General features: G+C 37.5%; 2 protein-coding genes and 1 long non-coding RNA gene across 3 annotated transcripts in view; 1 reads left to right on the top strand and 2 right to left on the bottom strand.

Moving 5' to 3' along the window:
* The first annotated feature begins 29 nt into the window (after positions 1–29).
* On the top strand, positions 30–4,350 carry LOC145734719 (facilitated trehalose transporter Tret1-like). The gene is made up of 3 exons (XM_081988336.1): positions 30–387; positions 1,159–1,444; positions 3,287–4,350. The coding sequence occupies exons 1-3, from the start codon at positions 168–170 to the stop codon at positions 4,323–4,325; spliced, it is 1,545 nt and encodes a 514-aa protein (XP_081844462.1). The 5' UTR covers positions 30–167; the 3' UTR covers positions 4,326–4,350.
* Positions 4,351–6,327: 1,977 nt separating this feature from the next.
* The window catches only part of Ubr3 (Ubr3 ubiquitin ligase), a 56,049-nt gene continuing 40,404 nt past the window's right edge, over positions 6,328–21,972 (bottom strand). The window contains exons 9-30 of the mRNA XM_081987612.1: positions 18,861–19,042; positions 18,662–18,801; positions 18,513–18,609; positions 18,250–18,459; positions 17,949–18,189; positions 15,832–16,012; positions 15,605–15,775; positions 13,848–13,982; positions 13,559–13,788; positions 13,354–13,500; positions 13,098–13,292; positions 12,887–13,038; positions 12,627–12,831; positions 11,371–11,516; positions 11,140–11,305; positions 10,839–11,076; positions 10,553–10,768; positions 10,212–10,495; positions 9,947–10,152; positions 7,531–7,678; positions 7,204–7,475; positions 6,328–7,147 (exon numbers count right to left, since the gene is read on the bottom strand). Coding sequence (XP_081843738.1) covers positions 7,030–7,147; positions 7,204–7,475; positions 7,531–7,678; positions 9,947–10,152; positions 10,212–10,495; positions 10,553–10,768; positions 10,839–11,076; positions 11,140–11,305; positions 11,371–11,516; positions 12,627–12,831; positions 12,887–13,038; positions 13,098–13,292; positions 13,354–13,500; positions 13,559–13,788; positions 13,848–13,982; positions 15,605–15,775; positions 15,832–16,012; positions 17,949–18,189; positions 18,250–18,459; positions 18,513–18,609; positions 18,662–18,801; positions 18,861–19,042 — 4,080 coding nt within the window. The 3' untranslated portion in view covers positions 6,328–7,029. The remainder of the gene's footprint in view (positions 7,148–7,203; positions 7,476–7,530; positions 7,679–9,946; positions 10,153–10,211; positions 10,496–10,552; positions 10,769–10,838; positions 11,077–11,139; positions 11,306–11,370; positions 11,517–12,626; positions 12,832–12,886; positions 13,039–13,097; positions 13,293–13,353; positions 13,501–13,558; positions 13,789–13,847; positions 13,983–15,604; positions 15,776–15,831; positions 16,013–17,948; positions 18,190–18,249; positions 18,460–18,512; positions 18,610–18,661; positions 18,802–18,860; positions 19,043–21,972) is intronic.
* On the bottom strand, positions 14,490–15,589 carry LOC145736761 (uncharacterized). Its single transcript, XR_014180108.1, has 2 exons — positions 15,271–15,589; positions 14,490–15,084 (listed from the first exon to the last, which is right to left on the bottom strand). It is a non-coding gene; the product is annotated as an uncharacterized LOC145736761 (long non-coding RNA).

Raw genomic sequence — 21,972 nt, 5'->3', positions numbered from 1 at the left:
GACGTTTAAACAATAATTCATCTAAATTTATTTGTCAAGAATATCTTTGAGTAAATATGTGGACAAGATTTGAACATTCAAGACGGAGAAGCAGCACTCGTTGCCCCATTTTCGACAGCTTTCGGTCGGCATAGTCTCAAACGGAAGCTGCCTATAATAGCAAGAAAATGCCAGGAAATTTGCTAAACGAGCAGGATGCCACTATCAATTTGACCATCAATACAGATAAGCGGGAGATTTTGGATGGAGAAAACGTCGACGGAGTTGTTTACAAACCGACAGTGACCGATGATGATACCAAGTTACAGCTGGATTACCAAACTATGAAACCGGACAATGGGAATGAAGCTACGGACACGTTTTTCTTATATCGAACTGCATTTATTGGTGAGTGACTTTTTGTTATACCGAAAGTAAGTTTAAAAAAATTCGTATTCAAACGACATCAAATCGTCTTCAAAGGACACATTGTTGACTTTGTATCTTTCTAATTATATACTAAATTCTAAAACACAATTTTATGCTTAACAAACTATTAAATATTCCCATATACATGTTTCAACATTTCAAGATGTGTTCCAGTTTTATTTCAACTGGCTAATCCCTCTAAGCTTTTAACAATGACCAGTCTGATTACCTGGTTAATTCCTCTACATTTTATATCTTACCTACTCAAAACGCTATGAATGGACGACCTTCGTGAGCGCTTAAAAGTATTATTCTACAAACGCGTCGAAAATAAAACTTTTGTCTCTCAGTTGAGTGTTTGATACACCCTGTCACTTTTTCCCTTGTAACTTCTTACGGAGGCCCCTAAGGGCAAAAACACCATGACACCATCTTGTAGAGAAAGAAATTTCGTGCAACTTTCCTTATTTATGTTTTTTTTCTAACTCGTCAAATAACGGAGCTTTGTTTAAAAAAAAAAACAGTTTGGTGCATCTTGTCTTTTAACTCTTTAAGAAGGATTCTAATTGAATTTTAAAGGTCACGTGTGAGACTTTTTAACGTCAAAACGGAATTTGAAGGTTATGTGGGCGTTTCTAACTTTAAACTAACGGTTTTTTTAAAGTCACGTGACTGCTTTTAAGTTAATCTTTGTGAGTAATAGCTATCGTTACCCATGCTCCTTGAATAATATACTTTGACACTTTACAGGTAACATGTTGGCGTTCGCGGCCGGTACCACATTCTCCTGGACCTCGCCGGTACTACCAAAGCTTCAAGGTCCAGAAAGCCCGTTGAACCAAACCATTGAAGCGTCTCACATCAGTTTAATCGCTTCGATTTTATGCGTCGGCGCTGCTTTGGGGCCTTTTCTGTTCGGCTCGTTGGCCGATCGGATCGGTAGGAAGCGCACCCTGGTGGCGATTTCCTTTCCTATGATAATAGGCTACGGCCTGTTGGCCTTCACCGATCAGGTTAATCTTTACTATCTTGGACGGTAAGTCCACGTGTAGGTCACAAAATTTCAAATCTCGTAAAAGCTCGGTTGTTCGCTTCAAAAAGCTGAGCACAGGCATAATTTTGAGGTGAAAACCCCTGTTTTGTGAAATTTTGACGCTTGACAACTTTGACAGTGACAGTCCTGACCAGAAAAATGACATTGCCGAACTGGCAAAAATCAAAATGGCCGCTTTAATGCTACGCTAATATCAATACGCTAATCGTACAATTGGTGGAAACTTTCTTCTACCTTGACACACAAAGTGGGTTTGTCTTTTGGCAGTTAACGCTGACAGTGGTAAAAAAAAAGTAAAATTTTGACAGTTTGACATTAAAAATGACAGTTTTGACTGCCCAAACTAACTTAGTACTCGCACAGAACATTTTGGGGTAAAATTCCCTGATTTTGTTACATTTTGACGTTTTTTTTTGCTTGACAGCTTTGACAGTGACAGTTTTGATCGGACAGTTAACAATTTCAAACTGTCAAAAATCAAAATAGTCGCGTTAAGCAGTTACACTAATCATTCAATTGATTCAATGCTTCGCTGCTACATTCGATACAACTCTCCGTTTTGGAGATATCGAAGGGAATGTTACATGATAACCTTCATGCCAGTCTTGGTGGCGCTTTACTCTCATTTTCACCGATAACTCCTAAAAGAGGAAAGGAAGAATTCTGAAATTTGGTCACGTGACTGTATTGACTTTAAGGCAACTTCTAACTGGTTAGGCAATTTTTGATACAACTCACCGTTTTTGAGATATCGAAGGGAATGTTAGCTACAGTCACAATTTTACCCATAACTCTCAAAAAACGAATGAAAATGAAATTCTAAAATTTGGTCACGTGACTACTCAACCCGATAGGCAACTTTTATCAAGTTAGGCTAGGTTAGGTTACATTTACATTTGTTTTAGAACCAACCTCATTTCATCCTCACGTCATGCGCTCTTATTTACTATTCTTCTCAGCCCGTATTTATCCACTCCTGGATGTAGGCCTCTTCCAAATCCCTCCACGCCTTTCTATTTCTAGCAGTCCGGGTCCAATTCCCTCCTGCAACATTCTGGATATCGTCTCCGTTTGGTCTCTCTTGGGGGCCAAACTAGTATCCTATGTTCCTGTGGGTCATCCTGCCTTGCCACATGACCAGCCCATCTCCCTTTCATTTGTGCCACAAGCCTTAGAATATCTGTCACTTTAGTTCTTCTACGAATTTCCTCGCTGCGGATTCTATCCCTTAGAGTGAGCCTTCTCTCCATTGCTCGTTGCAGTTTCTTGGCAAATTTGCGGGTAATTGCCATTGTTTCTAGTCCATATGTGAGAACCGGCATCACGCAAGCATCAAACACTCTCCTTTTCAAATTTATAGGAAATTCACTAGATTTAAGGATAAATCCAAGTCTGCCCAGGAGAGGCCTATTCTTCTTGTGATTTCAGAAGATTGATTTTCTTTGCCAAGTTGAATTTTGTGGCCTAAGCAAACATATTTTGAGACAACCTCCAGGGGTTGGTCGTTAACAGTCACCTGGATGTCTTCTGTACATAACAATAACATAACATAGAATACGCGGTTTAATGTTGCGTATTAAAACCTAAAACACCCTCTGTATATTAATTGAACAGTTATTGAAATATGAAAGACCTATTATTTGCCCTAATAAAATATAAGCCAAAATACAATGTATTTATACCAAAGCTCAAAAATCAGGTCCTACTCAAATCCTACTTTTTTATTAACGTTTACTCACCATTAACGCATTACCATACAAATACTCATACCACATTAGTAATAATAACACTATTACTGTTGTTTACTTAAAATCATTTTTCCAGATTGTTATCCGGTATGGGCAGCGGTGGCGTTTTCAGCGTCCTCACCATGTACACAGGAGAAATAACAGCCGATCACAATCGAGGAAAGTTCAGTTGCATCCTGAGCATTTTCGTCGCTCTCGGCGTGTTCTATCCCCTATTCGTGGGCAGTTTTCTATCGGTGCAAATTTTCACTCTCTCTTGTCTCATCCCGCTTCAGATTTTCCTAATTTTCTTCCCGCTCTACGCACCAGACAGTCCGTCGTTCCTAGTGCGCACCCAAAACACGCAACAAGCTGAAAAGGCTTTGACGCGGCTCCGTGGCATTACTCCGGAGCACGCTCAGAAAATAGTACGAGAGCTTCAGAAGATCGAAAAGCTTGAGGTGAAAGGGGGTGTAGCTGAACTGTTCAGGAGTAAGGGAACTCGCAAAGCTTTTGTCATTGCTGCCGGTTTGTTGGTGTTGCAGCAGTTTTCTGGAATCAACGTGGTGACTGGTTTCATGGAAAATATTTTCATATCCGCCGGCGGAGATACTTCTCCACAAAGTCTACATCGCAGCACCAGTTTGATTGGGGCGATTCAAATTCTCACTGTGGTGGTCACATCTTCAGTGGTGGAAAAATTGGGCAGGAAGTTTCTCCTGTTAGCCTCTACTGTAGGATCTGCGGCTTCGATTGTTTTACTAGGGCTGTATTTTATTCTTCAACGTTATCAATTTAGTGCGCTCGAGCGCTTTTGGTGGCTACCCATCGCTTGTTTGTTGTTGTATATTGTCAGTTTCAATTTTGGACTGGGACCGGTACCATGGACGATTTTGAGCGAAGTTTTTCCTGACAATGTTAAATCAACGGCATCCGCTTTGGCTTCGGGCACGTGTTTCGGAGTATCTTTTGTGGTCACGCTGGCTTTTCCGATTGTGAGTCAAATTTTGGGTATGGCCGAAACATTTTGGGTGTTTGAAGGTTGTTGCGTTGCTGGCGCCATCTTTATTCAGTTCGTGGTGATCGAGACTAAAGGTAGGAACATTGCGGAGATTCAAGAGATTCTCAATAAATAGATAGTAATAAATTGTTATGTTATTATATTGTCATGATTATTATCATCCTGAAGATGAGATTAACTCAAATCACCCTCACCTCCTAGTTGCATGATAATATCGTCATAACTGGCATCAGATTCACCCTGACCATTCATTCTAATATTCTAGTAAATAAAGAAAATTTAAATAAATAAGCTTGAATAAAAATTCTATTATAGGGATGCCAAGTTATTTTTAAGGTAAATAACTAAACCTATCTAACTTACTTTCTACCTAAAAATCCTGCTTCTAAATATATTATTGAAACTACAAATATCTTTAATACAAAAAATTACAAACTACTTACAACTAATACTCTTCGTCAAAGAGTCCAAATTGTCCAAAATAAACCGTCAGTTGACCAATCTTCTTCTTTTCCGTTGAGGTGGATTTTTAACTGCAAAGGCTGTACCTCGGTAACAGCCGGGAGGCCTCCTCGGTTATCGATTTAACCACTTCTGGAATAGGTCCTCTATCACAATCTGCTCCATGTCATAACGTGGACTAGACGGTACAATTGCTGGTAGCACTCGGTATTACACTCAGTAACTTCCGTTCCGGAAGGAAACAGCTTTCTAAGATCCCCTGATCTTCAATAGTCTGATTTTTGCTCGAATTTTTTAGAAAACTGACTTTCCAGCTCTCATTAAAAGTCTCTCTTGACAATCAACAACCAAAAACAAAAAACCTTTTTTCCCACCTTCTACCTCCACGTACCACCTTTTTCACCCCCTTTGAAGTTCATCAAGTAATACTGTTAATTTTCTTAATAACTACATACAATCCTACTAAAACTAACTATAATGGTAAACACTTGACATCCCTACAAAAATGTACCTTTTCTATAAATTAAATAAATAAATTTTTTTATTTTTTTGAAAAAAAAATCCTTATTTTCAAGACAATATGTTGCTGATTTGATTAGCGTACATATGTATCCCAAATTGGTGATGGTACTAGTAAAACTCATTAAATTGAAAACTTTTACACATACTTACAGTAAAGAAGCACTTTCAGGGTCTCAATTCTCCAGAAAATGGAACGAAACCCTCAAGAAAATCTTGAGAATGTGACTTTTTCTTTGTAGAAACACTTTTCAGAAAAGGGTATAAACCTAAGAGAAGGCCACGTGGAAGTGACAGTGTGAATTTAAGTGTAGTATAAAAGCAGTAAAGTCCTCCAACTCTGAAGTAAACTGCTTTTTGCACCCTTGAACCTTGGAACCCGACGAAAGCGGGAGCAAAAGTTGCACTTTCCTCCCTAGTTGGCCAAATAACTATTGGTTGTATGGCGTCTGTTAACAGTTTCTTTAAACCTTTCCCGTTAATAACTCTAGCCTCTGCAACTTTTGGCAAGATTTCAGCAGTATTTAGTGACCTCTAGAATTTATATAATATTCTTGAAAAATTTAGGACACTTGTAGAGGCTTCTGATAACATTTTAGCAGTATTTAGAGGCCTCTGACAGTTCCAACATAACTCTAGTGACCTAATAACACTGATTATTTCCTTCCTATCAATTTTGACCAATCGCTATCAAGAATTAGTATAACAAATGTAAATTTTAAATGGAAAAATCACTTGACAACTGTCAACTTAGCTGTCAGCAGTTTTTCCGGAAAAAAATTCGAAAAAATTTCACACTCCTCACAGCAACATAAAGAATAGTGTTACCCTTTCTAGCTTGAAAGTTATTGTTCTTATTGTTTTAATTAAAATAAAATGTTTATTTAACTCAGGAAATAATCTTACCAAATATCCCTCGTCTTCGACTCGGTTTTAAAAAAAAATTCTTTAGTTTAAGTAATTTTTTTTTCTAAGTTCAATGCATCAATGTTTTCAAAATTTCTAAACAAATATTTCAATTTTTAATTCCTAATTTCAAGAAAATGGTTAGATGCGTCATTATTATACAACTATCCGAAAAGGGAATAAAATGTGACACAAAAATGGGTTTTCAAAAAAAAATAAATAAACACAAGTGAAACTCGGAACTCGCATATTATTTATATGTCGCTACAAAAGTTAAAATTATTAAACAATCTTAATTAGCTAGAAACTTTGATTTTTTTTTTTAAATTTCTTGGACGTAATATAATCAATCATCTTATAAATTACTTCGGTGGTTTCGTCGACTCAACAAGCTTTCAGTTAATTCGAACCTCCTAAGGTTTCTCGTTCTAATAAATGTCGTGACGAATAAACGCGCTCCGCACAGTCACGTAAGGCAGTTTATTTATTAACGCTATAAAATAGAAAATATCAAATCTAGATATTATCACAAAGCGAGCCGCACACGAAACGCAACAACCCCTCAATATATTTAATGGATAATTTATGTACAACAATAGTAAATTTTCCCCTGCTTTCTGTCAATTTCCAATGAACCAAACTGTATACGCATGTAATTTAATAATAATTGAGTAATATTCAGGAGAAGTAAAAAAAAAAAATTACACACAAAAAAAAACCGGACTAGAATAAAAAAAACAAGTTGACAATCGGTCTTATTTATATGGAGCTAATCCGTGACATATATAAAGAAATCGTAATTGAAAGTCATAGAAGGGACCTCATCTCTACCACTCTCCCCCCAACGAGTACCTTATCACAGACAAATTAAAATAATGTTCTTTCTCAGTTTATTCACGCTAATAAACGTCACTATATTTGGTTTTGGTTACCTAGAGGGCGTTACGGTGCTGCACCCACGTTTTCTTGGTGTGATCAAAACGATGCGCCAGCCACTGTTGCTCCAACAGCTGGAATCTGTCTTTGCTCAGATAAAGCGGCTTTCCCCTCCTAAAACAATCAATGCTAAATCTTAAAACGTTTTTCGAAAAAGTCGAAGCACAAACTTCAAATCTCGGTCCTCTTCTTCAAAATCGTCCAAATACAAAGAGCCCCAAAGACACGCTCGATGTCCCCTTATCACAATAATGTACGTGGAGGTGATCACCAGGAAAACGCCGGTACCTGCACCACATTCTTGCGCGTGCGCCACTGCTTCGCACACGTTTTGCTGCTTGCAACAGTTCTGCTTCAAACATACAATAGTGCCGCACAGTAGGCAAATGCTGGTTTCTTGAGCCACCGAGTGGCACTGGTTACAAGGTCGTTCGTGATAATACTAAAAAAATAACACAAATTAAAATGCAAAGAGTTGTTTTTGTGGGTTTTTTTACGGTAAAAATCTTTTCGTATTCCCTAGGTAAAGCCAATAGGCGGGGTGGGTGCCACAGTATCGTTTGGTCGACCAAAAATGATCTGGCCGCTACTTGGCTTTTGCTCACGAAAGAGGCGAATTCGTTGCACCACGATTGCGGCGAATACCTATAACACGAATAACTCATTAAGATTTGCAGAGTTAATAAATCTATCCATATAAAATCAATGATGAAAAAAGACAAAAAACATTACAAGCCAATGGTCTAGACTCTAGACCTAGACAAAAATAGTGAAATAATTTATTTCATTAAGAGTACAAAAATAAAACCTATTTTTGGACGAATTATGAACGATATTTTTCATTATACTTCTTTGAAAACGAAGGCATTAAAACCAGACTTGGGAAAAAATGACATGACTGACACCTAACTCATCATTTGACTATAGTTCAACGGTGATCTAATTGTTGTAAGTGATCACTAGAGTCCGGATTTCAAGAGACTTTCACATCTAATGTGAACAATTTATGGAAAAAACACGTCATTTAACAGATTTTGTTCCCCAGAATATTATTCCGTATCTCAACAAAGACTCAAATTTGCGAAATACAACTGCCTGCATGCTCTCTACCTCATATTGCCAACAACTTTAATACCATAACATACTCTATTGAGTTTTGTGTGTTTATACAGGTGTGGTAAATCCAAAACCGACCATAGGAAAACCGTGTAACTGACAGAGAAACGTACATTATTGCATGCGCGGGACTAAGACACAAAACGAAAAAAATATCAAGTAGGCCATATTTTCAGCGCGCTGTTGCCAAACGCCAAGCCTGTCACTGTCAGTGTAATTGTTTTTGTTTACTTTCAATTTGAGAATTGAGGTTAGATTTTAATCGTAGATGACAGATGAAATATTACTACAATAGGGACTCAACAAATAGACAGAAATCGGAATGGAAATAAATTAGAAATAATCCAACAACAAAATTAATTTTGTCTTGAAATACGGTCTTGAATACTTGGCGTTTGGCAACAGCGCGCTGAAAATATGGCCTACTTGATATTTTTTTCGCTTTCTGTCTTAGTCCCGCGCATGCAATAATGTACGTTTCCCTGTCCGTTACACGGTTTTCCTATGGTCGGTAGTTTGATAAAAACTACCAAGAGTTTTGCACTTTGTACCGATTTGAAACTTGTGTTATAAACGTTCCAAATGTTTCTTAAAACTACCAAATGCTTCTGGTGCCATTTTGGAAATGACAGAAGCCTCTACAAGTGATCTGAACCTTCCAAAATGTTTTTAATACTTCCAGAGGCTTCTAGAGCTATTTTAGAAATGTCAGAAAGCTTTAAATACCACTGAAAATCTATCAAAATTTTGCCAGAAGCTTCTACAAGTACCCTAAATGTCCTATGAATTATTTACAATTGACATTAAAGTAAGAAAAACAATAATGGCGTCTGTTTGTCACGAAACGTCAAACATTGCAGCTATATGTCAACCTATTGAATCAGGCGCGGTGTTTTTGAGACGTCAATCCAATTTTGTTTGATTTACGTATTTCAAGTATTTATTTTTGTCTTGTTTTGTTTTATAAAGCACTTTACTCTGTTCGAACTGAATTTCCATATCAAGTTAAATATAAGTTAAGTTACGAGCCTTTTCCTTCCATACACGTAATGCATCATTCACAAGATGCCCGAATAGTAAATTCGTTCATTCAGACATGATGTAATGATATATCTTTCTCGGGGCTTAATAATATGCCGATCAACAGAATTAAGAGTTGGCAAATCGTTGACAAACAACATGAACAAGACAGGACCCAGGATGCTACCCTGCGCTATGCCAATCGTACTTTCCAACATTTCGGACCTGTAGGTTGTGCCGTCTTTTGTTATAGATACTATTTGTTTTCTGACAGTTATGTAGGACATTAATCAGTGTTTTCCGTGTCCTCTAATGCCGTACCTATCCATTTTAAGACCAAGCACATCCCTATTCAAGCACATACGCCTTTAACAAGTCCATTAACATTCCAAGTGCTAATCCCCCCCTCTCCAAAGCGTTCAGAATGACTCCAATAAATTGAAATAGGCCCTATTGGGTAGACTTTCTTTTCGTAAAGCCATGCTGACAATTGTTAAGAATATTACAGTTATTTAAAAAATCGTTCAGTCTTTTATCTATTGCAAGTTAGCAAATATTTTTGAGAAGCTAGGTAGTAAACTTATCGGCCTATAATTGCCCATTTTCTCACGATCTCCGATTTTATGTAGTCGTACTTGTAATTTTGGTATTGTCCATGAGGGGAGAGTCATCAAATTTTGTTTTATAAGTTCAAAGAAGTTTTCTTAGATTTAAAGTGTGATTTTTTAAATTGCTTAACATATTTAATTCAAGACAGTTTGGTAGTACGTGACTAACCTGTAAACGTCACTGTCCTGAGGCCAATTAAGAGCAACGCTGGCGTTAAAACAGTCCCAGTCCATACTTTCGGTAACCAATTCCAAGTAATACACTAAACGAACAAACTCGCTTTGAGGAGTGCGAATTTCAGGCAGCGGATGCTGATAAATGTGGAACTTTAGCAACGACGCTATCCGCAAAAAGGGAAGGCACAGCTTTTGCACCTTAAACAATGTCACTTTTTAATTACCGAAAACTATTGAAAGTGGAGCCATCTATCTACCTGTTGTTCCAACGCTCCCACGTTCAATTGGGCTTTATTGGAGTCGTCGTCCTCGGAAGACGGACCGCTATCGCTAGCATCATCCTCGTCGTCCATATAGAGATCAGTGTGCCCCAGGCACTCGTTGACCAATCCTAAAGCGTCCGACAAGTTCTTAATTGTCGTGGTGGAAGCCTCTTTGGTTGCTTTGGCTCGTTCGGCGCTGGTCAAGCCGCAGGACACTTGAGCGACCACTTGATAGTACAGCAGGTTATACACCATTTGCACTGTACTCGTAAAGTAAGCTGAACAAATTAAACAGTGAAATAAATGTCCGTAAAAGATCTGAGAATAGACAGTACTTTGATCCAGATGTAGAGGAAGCAACAGAACAAACTGCAACAAAAGCGCCAACGGATCTTTAAGCATCACGGGGACTTCTCGTTCCACCCGTACGACCGATGTGATCGGATCTTTGGAAGGTAGGCCGCACAACTGTTGGAAAGTCATCCAGGCCGGCCAACGAGCTATAGTTCGCGCGACACGTGCGTGTACTGCTAACACGTGCAGCAAAGGAACTACAAGAATACAATACAAGATTTTAGTGTAGCAGTAGCACAAACAAAAGAATGTAGTAAGAAAACTCACCTATACAATCTCGTTTCGGTAACAAGGGATTGGGTGGATCACCAAGGGAAATGACCAATGAACCGTCGCGCTGTACAAGTTCCACTTCGAGATTGGTGCGAGCGATGGACGTCACAAACAAAAACAAACTTTGAGTAAACGGATTGTCCGTCTTTGGTCTGAATAACGGTTTGATCTGCGTGCTACTAGTCATGTCCTCCATCACTTTGCCTATCGCTTCAGCCATCGAGGAGGAACTCTGTGCAAAACACCAATCTCGTCAGCAACGCCATCTAACGTATTGTTGAGAGTGTAATCTTACCGGTTTCTGATCGTTATCCTTCAAAAACCCACTGATCTCTTCCAGGATTTGCGACATGCTTTCGTTCGGACGTGCCCGTACCATCTGGGATTTATCACCGTATTGAGGCGATAACGGCAACACTGAATTAGCTAATTGTCTACACAACGGACACAGGTATTCTCCCCTGCACAGTAACAATGGGAAGAAGATTAGAGCTAATTCAAAAGAGATTAGTTTAATCAAACGTACTTTTCGGGAGAGAGAGTTTGTTGCCGTTGTTGCGATCTTAAAGAGGTCAGGTACGAGTTTAAACAGTCTAAATGCAGATGGTGTCCGCAAGTTTGAACGTGAACGCCACCATCCCATCCCGTATTCACTGACAGGAACCAGGATTTCTATATTTGAACGTAACTTAATATAGTATACACAATAATTGCAATCTGAATCTATTATTTAAGACTTTCAAGTCATTATGTGTATAAAGTCTTGTCATTTAATGGTATTGTCTTGAAAATAAGGATTTTTTTTCAAGAAAATAAAGAAAATTTATTTATTTAATTTATAGAAAAGGTACATTTTTGTAGGGATGTCAAGTGTTTACCATTATAGTTAGTTTTAGTAGGATTGTATGTAGTTATTAAGAAAATTAACAGTATTACTTGATGAACTTCAAAGAAGGTGAAAAAGTTTGTTTTTATGGTGGTTGATTGTCAGAGAGACTTTGAGAGAGCTAAAAAAGTCAATTTTAAAAAAAGAGAAATTCGAGCAAAAATCAGACTATTGAAAATCAGGGGATCTTAGAAAGCTTCTTCCTTCCGGAACGGAAGTTACTGGGTGTAATACCGAGTGCTACCAGCAATTGTACCGTCTAGTCCACGTTATGACATGGAGCAGATTGTGATAGAGGACCTCTTCTAGAAGTGGTTAAATCGATAACCGAGGAGGCCTCCCGGCTGTTACCGAGATACAGCCTTTGCAGTTAAAAATCCACCTCAACGGAAAAGAAGAAGATTGGTCAACTGACTGGTTTATTTTGGACAATTTGGACTCTTTTAAGAGAAGAGTATTAGTTGTAAGTAGTTTGTAAATTTTTGTATTAAAGACATTTGTAGTTTCAATGATATATTTAGAAGCAGGATTTTTAGGTAGAAAATAAGTTAGATAGGTTTAGTTATTTACCTTAAAAATAACTTGGCATCCATATTATAGAATTTTTATTCAAGCTTATTTATTTAAATTTTCTTTATTTATTAGATTATTAGAATAAATGGTCAGGGTGAATCAGTTATGATAATATTATCATTCAACTAGGAGGTGAATCACAGCACAGCACTTGTATGTGACTGGTCAAAAAAAGCAGTAACCTTAAGACTGTTTTTTTTTGGCATTGCCCTAACCGCTTATAGTCAAACCAAAAAATTCCTATTTTCTTGACAAATAAGGGGGCGATATTTTTTAACCTTTATGCGATCCCAGTAAAGTGTTTCATTGTTATTAATACTAACCTGATCGAAATGTCGGTCCAACTCCTCGACACGTCTGTCAAATTCCGCAGACAACGTGTCGTCCTTTCTGAGTAAATCGCGTTCGTCGTCGCAAGTTGGCAACGTCGCCCGTTCCGGTTCACCGTAGCGCCTCCGATGACCTATGACGCTGGTGGCTTGTATTAGCACCACCAAACCCATCGGTTTGTCTTCAGTACTTGGCGAACTAAAATTAAACGTTGACTTTCCAAAAAACTCATAAATCATAAATCCCGACTTACCTAATATTACAAATAACACAGTCATATTCTTGTTTACTAATCGGAATCTCGCTATGGTCCATGCTTTCGGTACTTTCGTCTGTCTCCATCCGTTCTTTCTCCCGTTTCCAGAAATCGTTCTGCTTCTTGGCAAACTCGGCCATCAATTTCTCCTACGACAATCAAAGATACCCAATTAGTTTTTCATTTACATGTAATAACTCGAACTAACTTGTCTCTCTTTGGCTCTTCGTCGTCGTTCCTCGCGCTCCTTGTTCTCGCGCATTTTCTTCGCTTTTTCATTCTCCTCCACCGATGGCCACAAGTGTTGTCTGGCTTTTTGAATGTAGGAGCAACAGCCCGAGTCGGACATGGCGATTTTCTTCAACAGCTTACCCACGTAAAAGGCACCGTCCCCGCAAGGCACCTGATAGTTTAAACCATAATAGTATCACTGTTTACAGGGTGTGGTGGTACAGTTAACAAACCTTATCATCACCGGCGACAAAATAATCCACTTCATCGTCGAGAGGATCAAAACTGTCCGGTACACCGGAAAGTTGAGAGTGCAGCCTCAATAGCAAGGATATCATACTTTCATTCACTTCGACCGAAGGCTGGTCCTCTGGGAAATTCTAATAAAAGTTCCAAATTTAAGTTTATTTCAAGTGTGTGCATTAAATAAACACTCACCCCAGGGGACTTGCGGGTTTTTGCACCACTTTTCCGTCTGTAACCGTGTGAAGTTGATGCCGAAGCGGACGACTCTCCGCCGGTGTTTTGTGCGTGTTTCTGGCAGGGTTTTCGCAATATCAGCGAAGACAATTTACTCGCAGTTACTTTCTTGACAACCTCATTTCCAGCCATCAGAGCTGGATAACTGGAATGCGCTGACACCGCGGGCGGTATTGGAGATTCGGGAGCTACGACAAACAACAGTTACTTTTAAAATGTTTTAAACCGGATCAGGAGTGGTATTTACATTGCCTGGCTAAAGTTTTATCACCGGGAATGGCAACTGTCCTATCATCCACCTCCATTGGCTCCTCTACGGCGGGCAATAACGCCAACGAAGGTGAAATGATCTCCACCGGGGACTCTGGGATACTGTGTTCTTCTGTAAACGTACAAATAGCCAGTCAGTTAGTCACGATAAAGCAGCATACTGTTCTCGCGGAGTGAGTTTACCCGTGCGTCACGAAGGCTACGTCATTTATAATCATATGAATCAAATCAAGTTTTCGTCAACAAACCTGTTGTGTTCATATTATAGAAAAGGGCGTGTCTAAAGCTTCGTCACGTTTAAAATTTTACGTGTATTGTCAGTCAGAAAGTAGAGAATTTTGGCTGCAAATTTGCACTGAAACAACCTTATACCAAAGCAAATCAAAAATATCTTGACCGAAATAACATTTTTTATTTAAGAGAAGTCTCCGTTTGGATCATAGAATTCCGTCTGAATTTGAAACCTAATTTATTTACCAAAATTCGCAGAGATGTATCACCAATATGTAGTATTTCTTTAACTTTTAACTCTTGATTTAGGTTCTGGATGGTTACATGTTTCTCTAAAATAAATACGACAAATTAAAAATTCAATAAGACATTCTGAGTGATGCTGTAGTATCTCATATCTCATTTTCAGGTTGCAATCCACTAATTTTATTTTAAACCCGCTGGAAAACATTTTAGACGCTTATTTTATTTTTTCTATGACTTTATTATTAATATGTTTGAAGAAATTGTTATGAAAAATCTATAAGCAACCCAAAAATCTCAGTCTCTGGAAACAATGAAATGTTAATAGATGTTTCTTACAAAAGTAGATATATTTTACTATTATTAACATACTATCGTTGTACATATCATATAATGTATTTCGAACATCCATTTTAATGCTTTCAGATAAATCAGTGGTCTTGGCCTGTCGATAACGTCTCGATTTACGTTTTCTAGGTGGCAAATCATAAGATTACTTGCTTGCTTTTTCCGAATCGAATAAACAGTTTTACGGGAAATATTCAAAGCAGCTACAACCTTCTAGTATCAAAAAAAATACATCAGTAAGAATATGTAAGGTCTTAAAATTTCTTATTTTCTTCCTGAACAGATGATAAAGCTTCTAAAGGTCCTCTATTGGTTTTTTCCAATTCAAAATATTCACAAAGGTTAAGAATTAACTGCTGGGCTTGTCTGTGGAGAATTTTTCCAGGCATTTTCTAAAAAAATACTGTAATAGTAAGTAATTCCGAATTTACGAAAAACCAAATGGCTAAATAAAAACCATAATAGACACCCCCACTTTTTTTCAAAACAGTTTAGTAATTGTGCCAATTTTGGTTAGATCATGACAGCCGACATAAAAAAAATAAAAATATTAATAATAATAATATGAAAGTACTTACAGAATGTTAAAAGCGTAGAAACAATAGCTCTTAAAAGAACTGTGGTGGTGTGGTAAATAGAAAACTTTATAAATGATTAACAACACAAAGAAACGGAAAGAAATTAATAGTAAACAAGTCAAATAAATTTCAATGGTTTTCAAACTGACAATGACTGCAATAGAAGCGCTAATCAGTAAATGTTTTTTTTGGAAGACATTTACTTAGATATTTACCATTTCTGAAAGTGAACAATAGACAAGGATGAAGTCAATAATGCATGTCTACTTCTAAATCACAGGGTGATGACGCACGGGTAAACTCAGTCCGCGAGAACAGTAAATATAGTAGGTACCAGTAGGAGTGTTGTACAACATCAACGCCATATCCATGCCACTGTCGTCTTGTGGACTTTTCTGGTCCATCATCAAAGCCTTGGGTTTGTTAGCATCATCGCGGGGATCTAAAGAAGACATCATCACGTCGTCCGAGTCTGAGGAGGTTGGTTCATCATCGCCTAAGTCACCTAAAAATTGTCCAGTTATCTATTATCAGCGGTAAAACAAAGAGCAGACAACTTACTTTCATCTGAACTATAGACAATAGGAGTGGGAGCAATATCAGGCACAGTTGTGGGAAAAATCACTTTTGGAATGACGGTCCGAAAGTTGTCAAACACAAAGCCGGTTTCAAACCAGTTAGCTAAATCGCCGTCGACTACTTGGCGCGCCTTATTTTGCTGAGCCAGGCATAGTTTAGAGTACTGAAAAAGTAAAAATACGAAAGTTAATCAAAGTATAGTAGAATAGAACGAAGGAGTCTGAAACTGAAAACCAAAACAATGTGGTTCATTTTTTACTTTTACCGCCCATTATCAATTACGACTGGCTTTTTTGTACACGAGTATATACAGGGTTTTTCAATGAAAAGTAGCCACCCTGAATATCTTCCAAAATAATTTCTCTGTTAAAAAATGCTAAGACACGTCAACAAAGATTGCAAGGGGGACATCTTTTTACGTAGGATTTGAATTTCTGCCATCAGCCCCTTTGCCGCCATAGCCACCCCCACTAAGTTTTCAAATGGCACCATACACTGTGTGGCACATCGTTGGAAAGGCTATTTCATAAGGAATTAATTGCACTATTTTATTTGTACATTTGCTTTGAATTGAGACTAAAAAAAATAAAAACATTTTTTGTTATTTTGGTCAAACTGCTGATAACACTACCGAATACCTGTTTTCCATTCCATGTTTGTGCCTCAGTCTGTCAACTTGGAAGTTCGTTTTGAAGGAACATTGTCAATATGTTTACACGACTACTGAAAGAATAGAAATTGTACATTTTTCATCCAGATAAATTAATTGGTCATCAGTATGTCTTAAAGTTGATGCAAAAATTCATGGAAACTGGTTCAGTGACAAACAAAAAACATCAACCTGAAACAAAACAAATTATTAATGAACCAATTGAAGTTGCTGTTTTGGGACACGTTGCAATGGATAATAATCAGTCTTTAAATCAAATTTCCCATGCATAGGTTGTTTCGACAAGCAGTGTATGGAGAATTTTAAAAAACACAATTTTCATCCATACAAGGAAAAATTGGTTCAGGAATTAAACGAAGATGACTATGATAGAAGACCACAATTTTGTGAAATTATGTCTACTAATCTGACAAACAACGTGAACTTGTTGTACAATATTTGCTTCAGTGATGAGTGTATGTTTTTTTTGAATGGAGAAGTGAACAGGCATAACTGTAGGTATTGGTCAGACACGAATCCACATTGGTTTAGGGAAACCCATACCCAATATCCAGAGAAACTTAATGTTAATGGCAGGTATTTTAGGAGACCACATCGTTGGTCCGTTTTTTATTGACGGTAATTTGAATGGCGCTACTTATCTTGAGCTTCTTGACACCACTTTTGATCCGACCATAACAGAGCTACTAGAAAATGATGAAAATTTATTTGAAAATCAACTAATTTTCCAACAAGACGGTGCACCTCCACACTATTCACTTCCCGTTCGAGAATATCTGAACAATCGATTTCCTGGAAGATGGATTGGTAGACGTGGTCCCATGGAATGGCCTGCGAGATCACCCGACCTCACTCCGTTGGACTTTTTTCTATTGGGGCATTTAAAATCTAAAGTCTATGCATTACAGCCGGCCAATATTGCAGAGAATAATACATAAATACCGACAACTGACACCGCAAGTCCTCACAAAAGTTCGCAAACTCTTCCAAAGTCGCTTGTATTATTGTATGGAAGTTAACGGAGGTTATTTTGAGCCATTAATTAAATGATAACCACTATTTGCTATTATTTCTGCAGTTAACCAAAAATAAAAACAAAACGTATTTTTTATTTTTTTTGGTCTCGATTCAAAGCAAATGTACAAATAAAATAGTGCAATTAATTCCTTATGAAATACCCTTTCCAACGATGTGCCACACAGGGTATGGTGCCATTTGAAAACTTAGTGGGGGTGGCTATGGCGGCAAAGGGGCTGATGGCAGAAATTCAAATCCTACGTAAAAAGATGTCCCCCTTGCAATCTTTGTTGACGTGTCTTAGCATTTTTTAACAGAGAAATTATTTTGGAAGATATTCAGGGTGGCTACTTTTCATTGAAAAAACCCTGTATATCGTCAATATTAAACAAAAAAAATAAAAGTTACTTACCGTTCCCTTAAAATTATTAGTTATATTCACAGACTGTTCCAGTAGGAACACGATGAGAGCCATAACGTGCTCGGACACCAAACCCTTGACCGCTTTGTACAAAATCACAAAAGCCATAGCGTGGAACACGTTCCAGGTCAGAATGTGACGCGGATCGATGTACTTATCGCCCACTTTCGGAGGAGTGCGGAATGGTGGCCACGGGTTCACTCCCGGTTTCAGTTTGTTGCTCTGCCTGCAACTAGAACGCATCCAAAGTTAGTTGATCAGTTTTTGCCATAAATTCCAGAGAACTACTTACTACTCGGTGTATCTGTCTATAGAATTTTGGAAATCTCTTCTATGCACCGCTCTTAAAAGAACATGAATGGGGTCGTAGTGATTCTCCCACACGCTGGCTTTGGGCACATACATTCCCTGTTGCATGTTTCCGCTCGCCTCAAGAGCCGGCGCTCTGTAGTCTGCACATTCGGCTAACAATGCTTCAAAATCCCTGCTTTGAGTACCGCATCTGATGTTTGAGATTCCAGTAATCATAATTAAACGGTTAAATTTGTAACTGACCTTTCGGGCATCAGCTCCATTAACTGCGAATGAGTTTTGTCTCCCATACAGAGTAAAGTAACCATTTCCAAACGATTTAAAACAGTGTCAGGTAATCCTAAACACAAAACTTTACAAACTGCAACCAAAACTGTTAAAACAACTCTAACCTAGATTAGTTCTCACGCTGACCAAAGTGGCCAGAAACGTGAGACAACTCTCCAGCATCGGAGTGTCGTTCTCTCCTTCAAAGAATGGATTCTGCCGATTACGGAACGGCACCAGGCTCATAAACTCTTTAATGTGGAACCTGTAAAATTATCCATAAACCATCAATATTGACTAAAAAAAATCCAAAAAAAGACTTACTGATCGATCACCATGGAGAGGAATCGTTCAGTGTTTACGCGAGTGCAGCAAATTTGGAGGAGGTAAAGGTCGGCATCGACCATAGAGTTGCAGAAATTGCATTGAATGTACGTCATGGCCTGACCTTTGATTTGTAGCCCGTTTCTCACCCATAGTCCGTTCAGGATTTCGTAAAACGCCACCTAGAACAAGAATCCAAACTAAAATAAGTGAACAAAGTAATATATGAGTTGTGTGAAGTGTTTTATGCAATTTCAGACAGGAAATCAACATTTTTGGACAATTGGGTTGTCCATCATGAAAATGGGTCTTATTGTCTTGCTGTGTAAACTTTTACTAAGCCCCTAAACTGTGTGTTAATACGTGGGTTTTACAGGCGATTTTGTCCTTGACTGTCCTTTCAAACTGTGTTTCTAGCAGTTCAAATTTTGACACTGTTTTTCTAACTGACTATACTCGATTTTTTAGTGTTTTTTTAGACTATTGGATAGGAAATTTAATGAGGATTCCAAAAATGTGCTTAAAACTGTCATTTTCACACCACAAATCGGTTTTACAGGCGATTTTGTCCTTGACTGTCCTTTCAAACTGTGTTTCTGTTAGTTCAAACTTTGACACTGTTTTTCTCTCTGACTGTACTCAATTTGGTAGTGTTTTTTTAGGTTAGTAGATAGGAAATTTAATGAGGATTCTAAAAATGTGCTTAAAACTGTCATTTTCACACTACAAGTGGGTTTTACAGGCGTTTTTGTCCTTGACTGTCCTTTCAAACTATGTTTCTGTTAGTTCAAATTTTGACACTTTTTTTCTCTCTGACTGTACTCAATTTGGTAGTGTTTTTTTAGGTTAGTAGATAGGAAATTTAATGAGGATTCCAAAAATGTGCTTAAAACTGTCACTTTCACACCACAAATGGGTTTTACAGGCGATTTTGTCCTTGACTGTCCTTTCAAACTGTGTTTCTGTTAGTTCAAACTTTGACACTGTTTTTCTCTCTGACTGTACTCAATTTGTTACTGTTTTTTTAGGTTAGTAGATAGGAAATTTAATGAGGATTCCAAAAATGTGCTTAAAACTGTCACTTTCACACCACAAATGGGTTTTACAGGCGATTTTGTCCTTGACTGTCCTTTCAAACTGTGTTTCTGTTAGTTCAAACTTTGACACTGTTTTTCTCTCTGACTGTACTCAATTTGTTACTGTTTTTTTAGGTTAGTAGATAGGAAATTTAATGAGGATTCTAAAAATGTGCTTAAAACTGTCATTTTCACACTACAAGTGGGTTTTACAGGCGTTTTTGTCCTTGACTGTCCTTTCAAACTATGTTTCTGTTAGTTCAAATTTTGACACTTTTTTTCTCTCTGACTGTACTCAATTTGGTAGTGTTTTTTTAGGTTAGTAGATAAGAAATTTAATGAGGATTTCAAAAATGTGCTTAAAACTGTCATTTTCTCACTCCAAGTGAGTTTCACAGAAGATTTTGTCGCTGACTGTGTTTTCAAACTTTGGCAGCACTTTTCTCCCTGACTGTACCGAATTTAGTGATATTTTTTTAGGCTATTGAATAGGAAATTTAATAAGGATTCCAAAAATGTGCTTAAAACTGTCATTTTCACACCACAAATGGGTTTTACAGGCGATTTTGTCCTTGACTGTCCTTTCAAACTGTGTTTCTGTTAGTTCAAACTTTGACACTGTTTTTCTCTCTGACTGTACTCAATTTGGTAGTGTTTTTTTAGGTTAGTGGATAGGAAATTTAATGAGGATTCCAAAAATGTGCTTAAAACTGTCATTTTCTCATTCCAAGTGGGTTTTACAGGCAATTTTGTCCTTGACTGTCCTTTCAAACTGTGTTTCTAACAATTCAAACTTTGACACCATTTTTCACCATGACTGTACTGATATGTTTTTTGTTTTTTTTTTGGCTATTGAATAGGAAATTTAATGAGTATTCCAAAAATGTACTTAAATCAAACATTTTCTTACTAGAAGTGGGTTTCACCAGCGATTTTGTCCCTGACTGTCCTTCCGAACTGTGTTTCTTTTAGTTCAAAATTTGACACTGCTTTTCTCCCAGACTCTACCACATTTTATACGGTTTTTCCAAGTAACTGAATAGGAAATTTAACGAGGATTCCAAAAATGTGCTTAAAACTGTCATTTTCTCTTTCCAAGTGGGTTTTACAGGCGATTTTGTCTCTGACTGTCCTTTCAAACTGTGTTTCTGGCAGTTCAAACTTTGATACTGTTTTTCTCTCTGACTGTACCGAATTTTGTGATTTTTTTAGGTTATTGGATAAGAAATTTAATGAGGATTCCAAAAATGTGCTTAAAACTGTAATTTACTCACTCCAAGTGAGTTTAACAGACGATTTTGTTGCTGACTGTCTTTTCAAACTGTGTTTCGGGCAGTTCAAACTTTGACAGCGCTTTTCTCTCTGACTGTGCCGAATTGTTTTCATTCGATTGGCAATCTCAAGCCAAGCCTTCTTCAAGGCATTATTATCCTTGTGTTGAGGGTGCTTAGAATCCCACAAAATAGGGTAACTTTGGACAAAATATCAGTATCATGTTATTTTACGGTTTAACATTAACTTTTCTTTTTCTTATACTTTATCGCCTATAATGCTTGACAAAACAAAAATGTATCGTTTAATGTAACAAAACAGTATGGTGCAACGTTGTCACTGAAACTTTTCATAAACCTAAAAGCACAGTCGTTTTTGAGATATTTTATATATTTTTTTTTATAAGAAATTAGTCTTTGATTTTAAAAGGAACAACCTTTTAGAATCTTTTGTTCATTAAATTCGGCTAAGGCATTTCGGAGAAACTGAAAAATCGTCAAAAATTTTGCTGTATCAATGTTTTACTCGAGCAGTTTAGTTTGATAAAAGTGAAATCAAACGGAAGTTCAGCGTACATTACGAGACAGGATTTAGTTACCTCACATTTGAGTTACCAGAACGAAAAACGTAAGCATTCCCGAAGTTTCAATTTACGATAATTTGAATCAAACAATAAAAATTCCACGCAAAGAATGCGTGATTCTTGACTATCGGTATGTTAACACTGTTCGTTTACAAGAAAGGTTTGAGTCAGCGAATCAACG

This window comes from Ips typographus, linkage group LG1, assembly GCF_016097725.1.
Source record: "Ips typographus isolate SLU linkage group LG1, UJ_Ityp_2.0, whole genome shotgun sequence".
NCBI lineage: Eukaryota > Metazoa > Arthropoda > Insecta > Coleoptera > Curculionidae > Ips > Ips typographus.
Note: the sequence above shows the minus strand (reverse complement) of the source record. Positions and strands in the feature narration are given on the sequence as shown.

What these genes read in the sequence shown, in the direction of transcription:
- LOC145734719 (XM_081988336.1), top strand. Translation starts at nt 168, where the DNA reads ATGCCAGGAAATTTGCTAAACGAGCAGGATGCCACTATCAATTTGACC. An exon ending in ATATCGAACTGCATTTATTG is followed by an intron (nt 388 to 1,158) that starts GTGAGTGACTTT and finishes GACACTTTACAG; the next exon opens with GTAACATGTTGGCGTTCGCG. An exon ending in AATCTTTACTATCTTGGACG is followed by an intron (nt 1,445 to 3,286) that starts GTAAGTCCACGT and finishes TCATTTTTCCAG; the next exon opens with ATTGTTATCCGGTATGGGCA.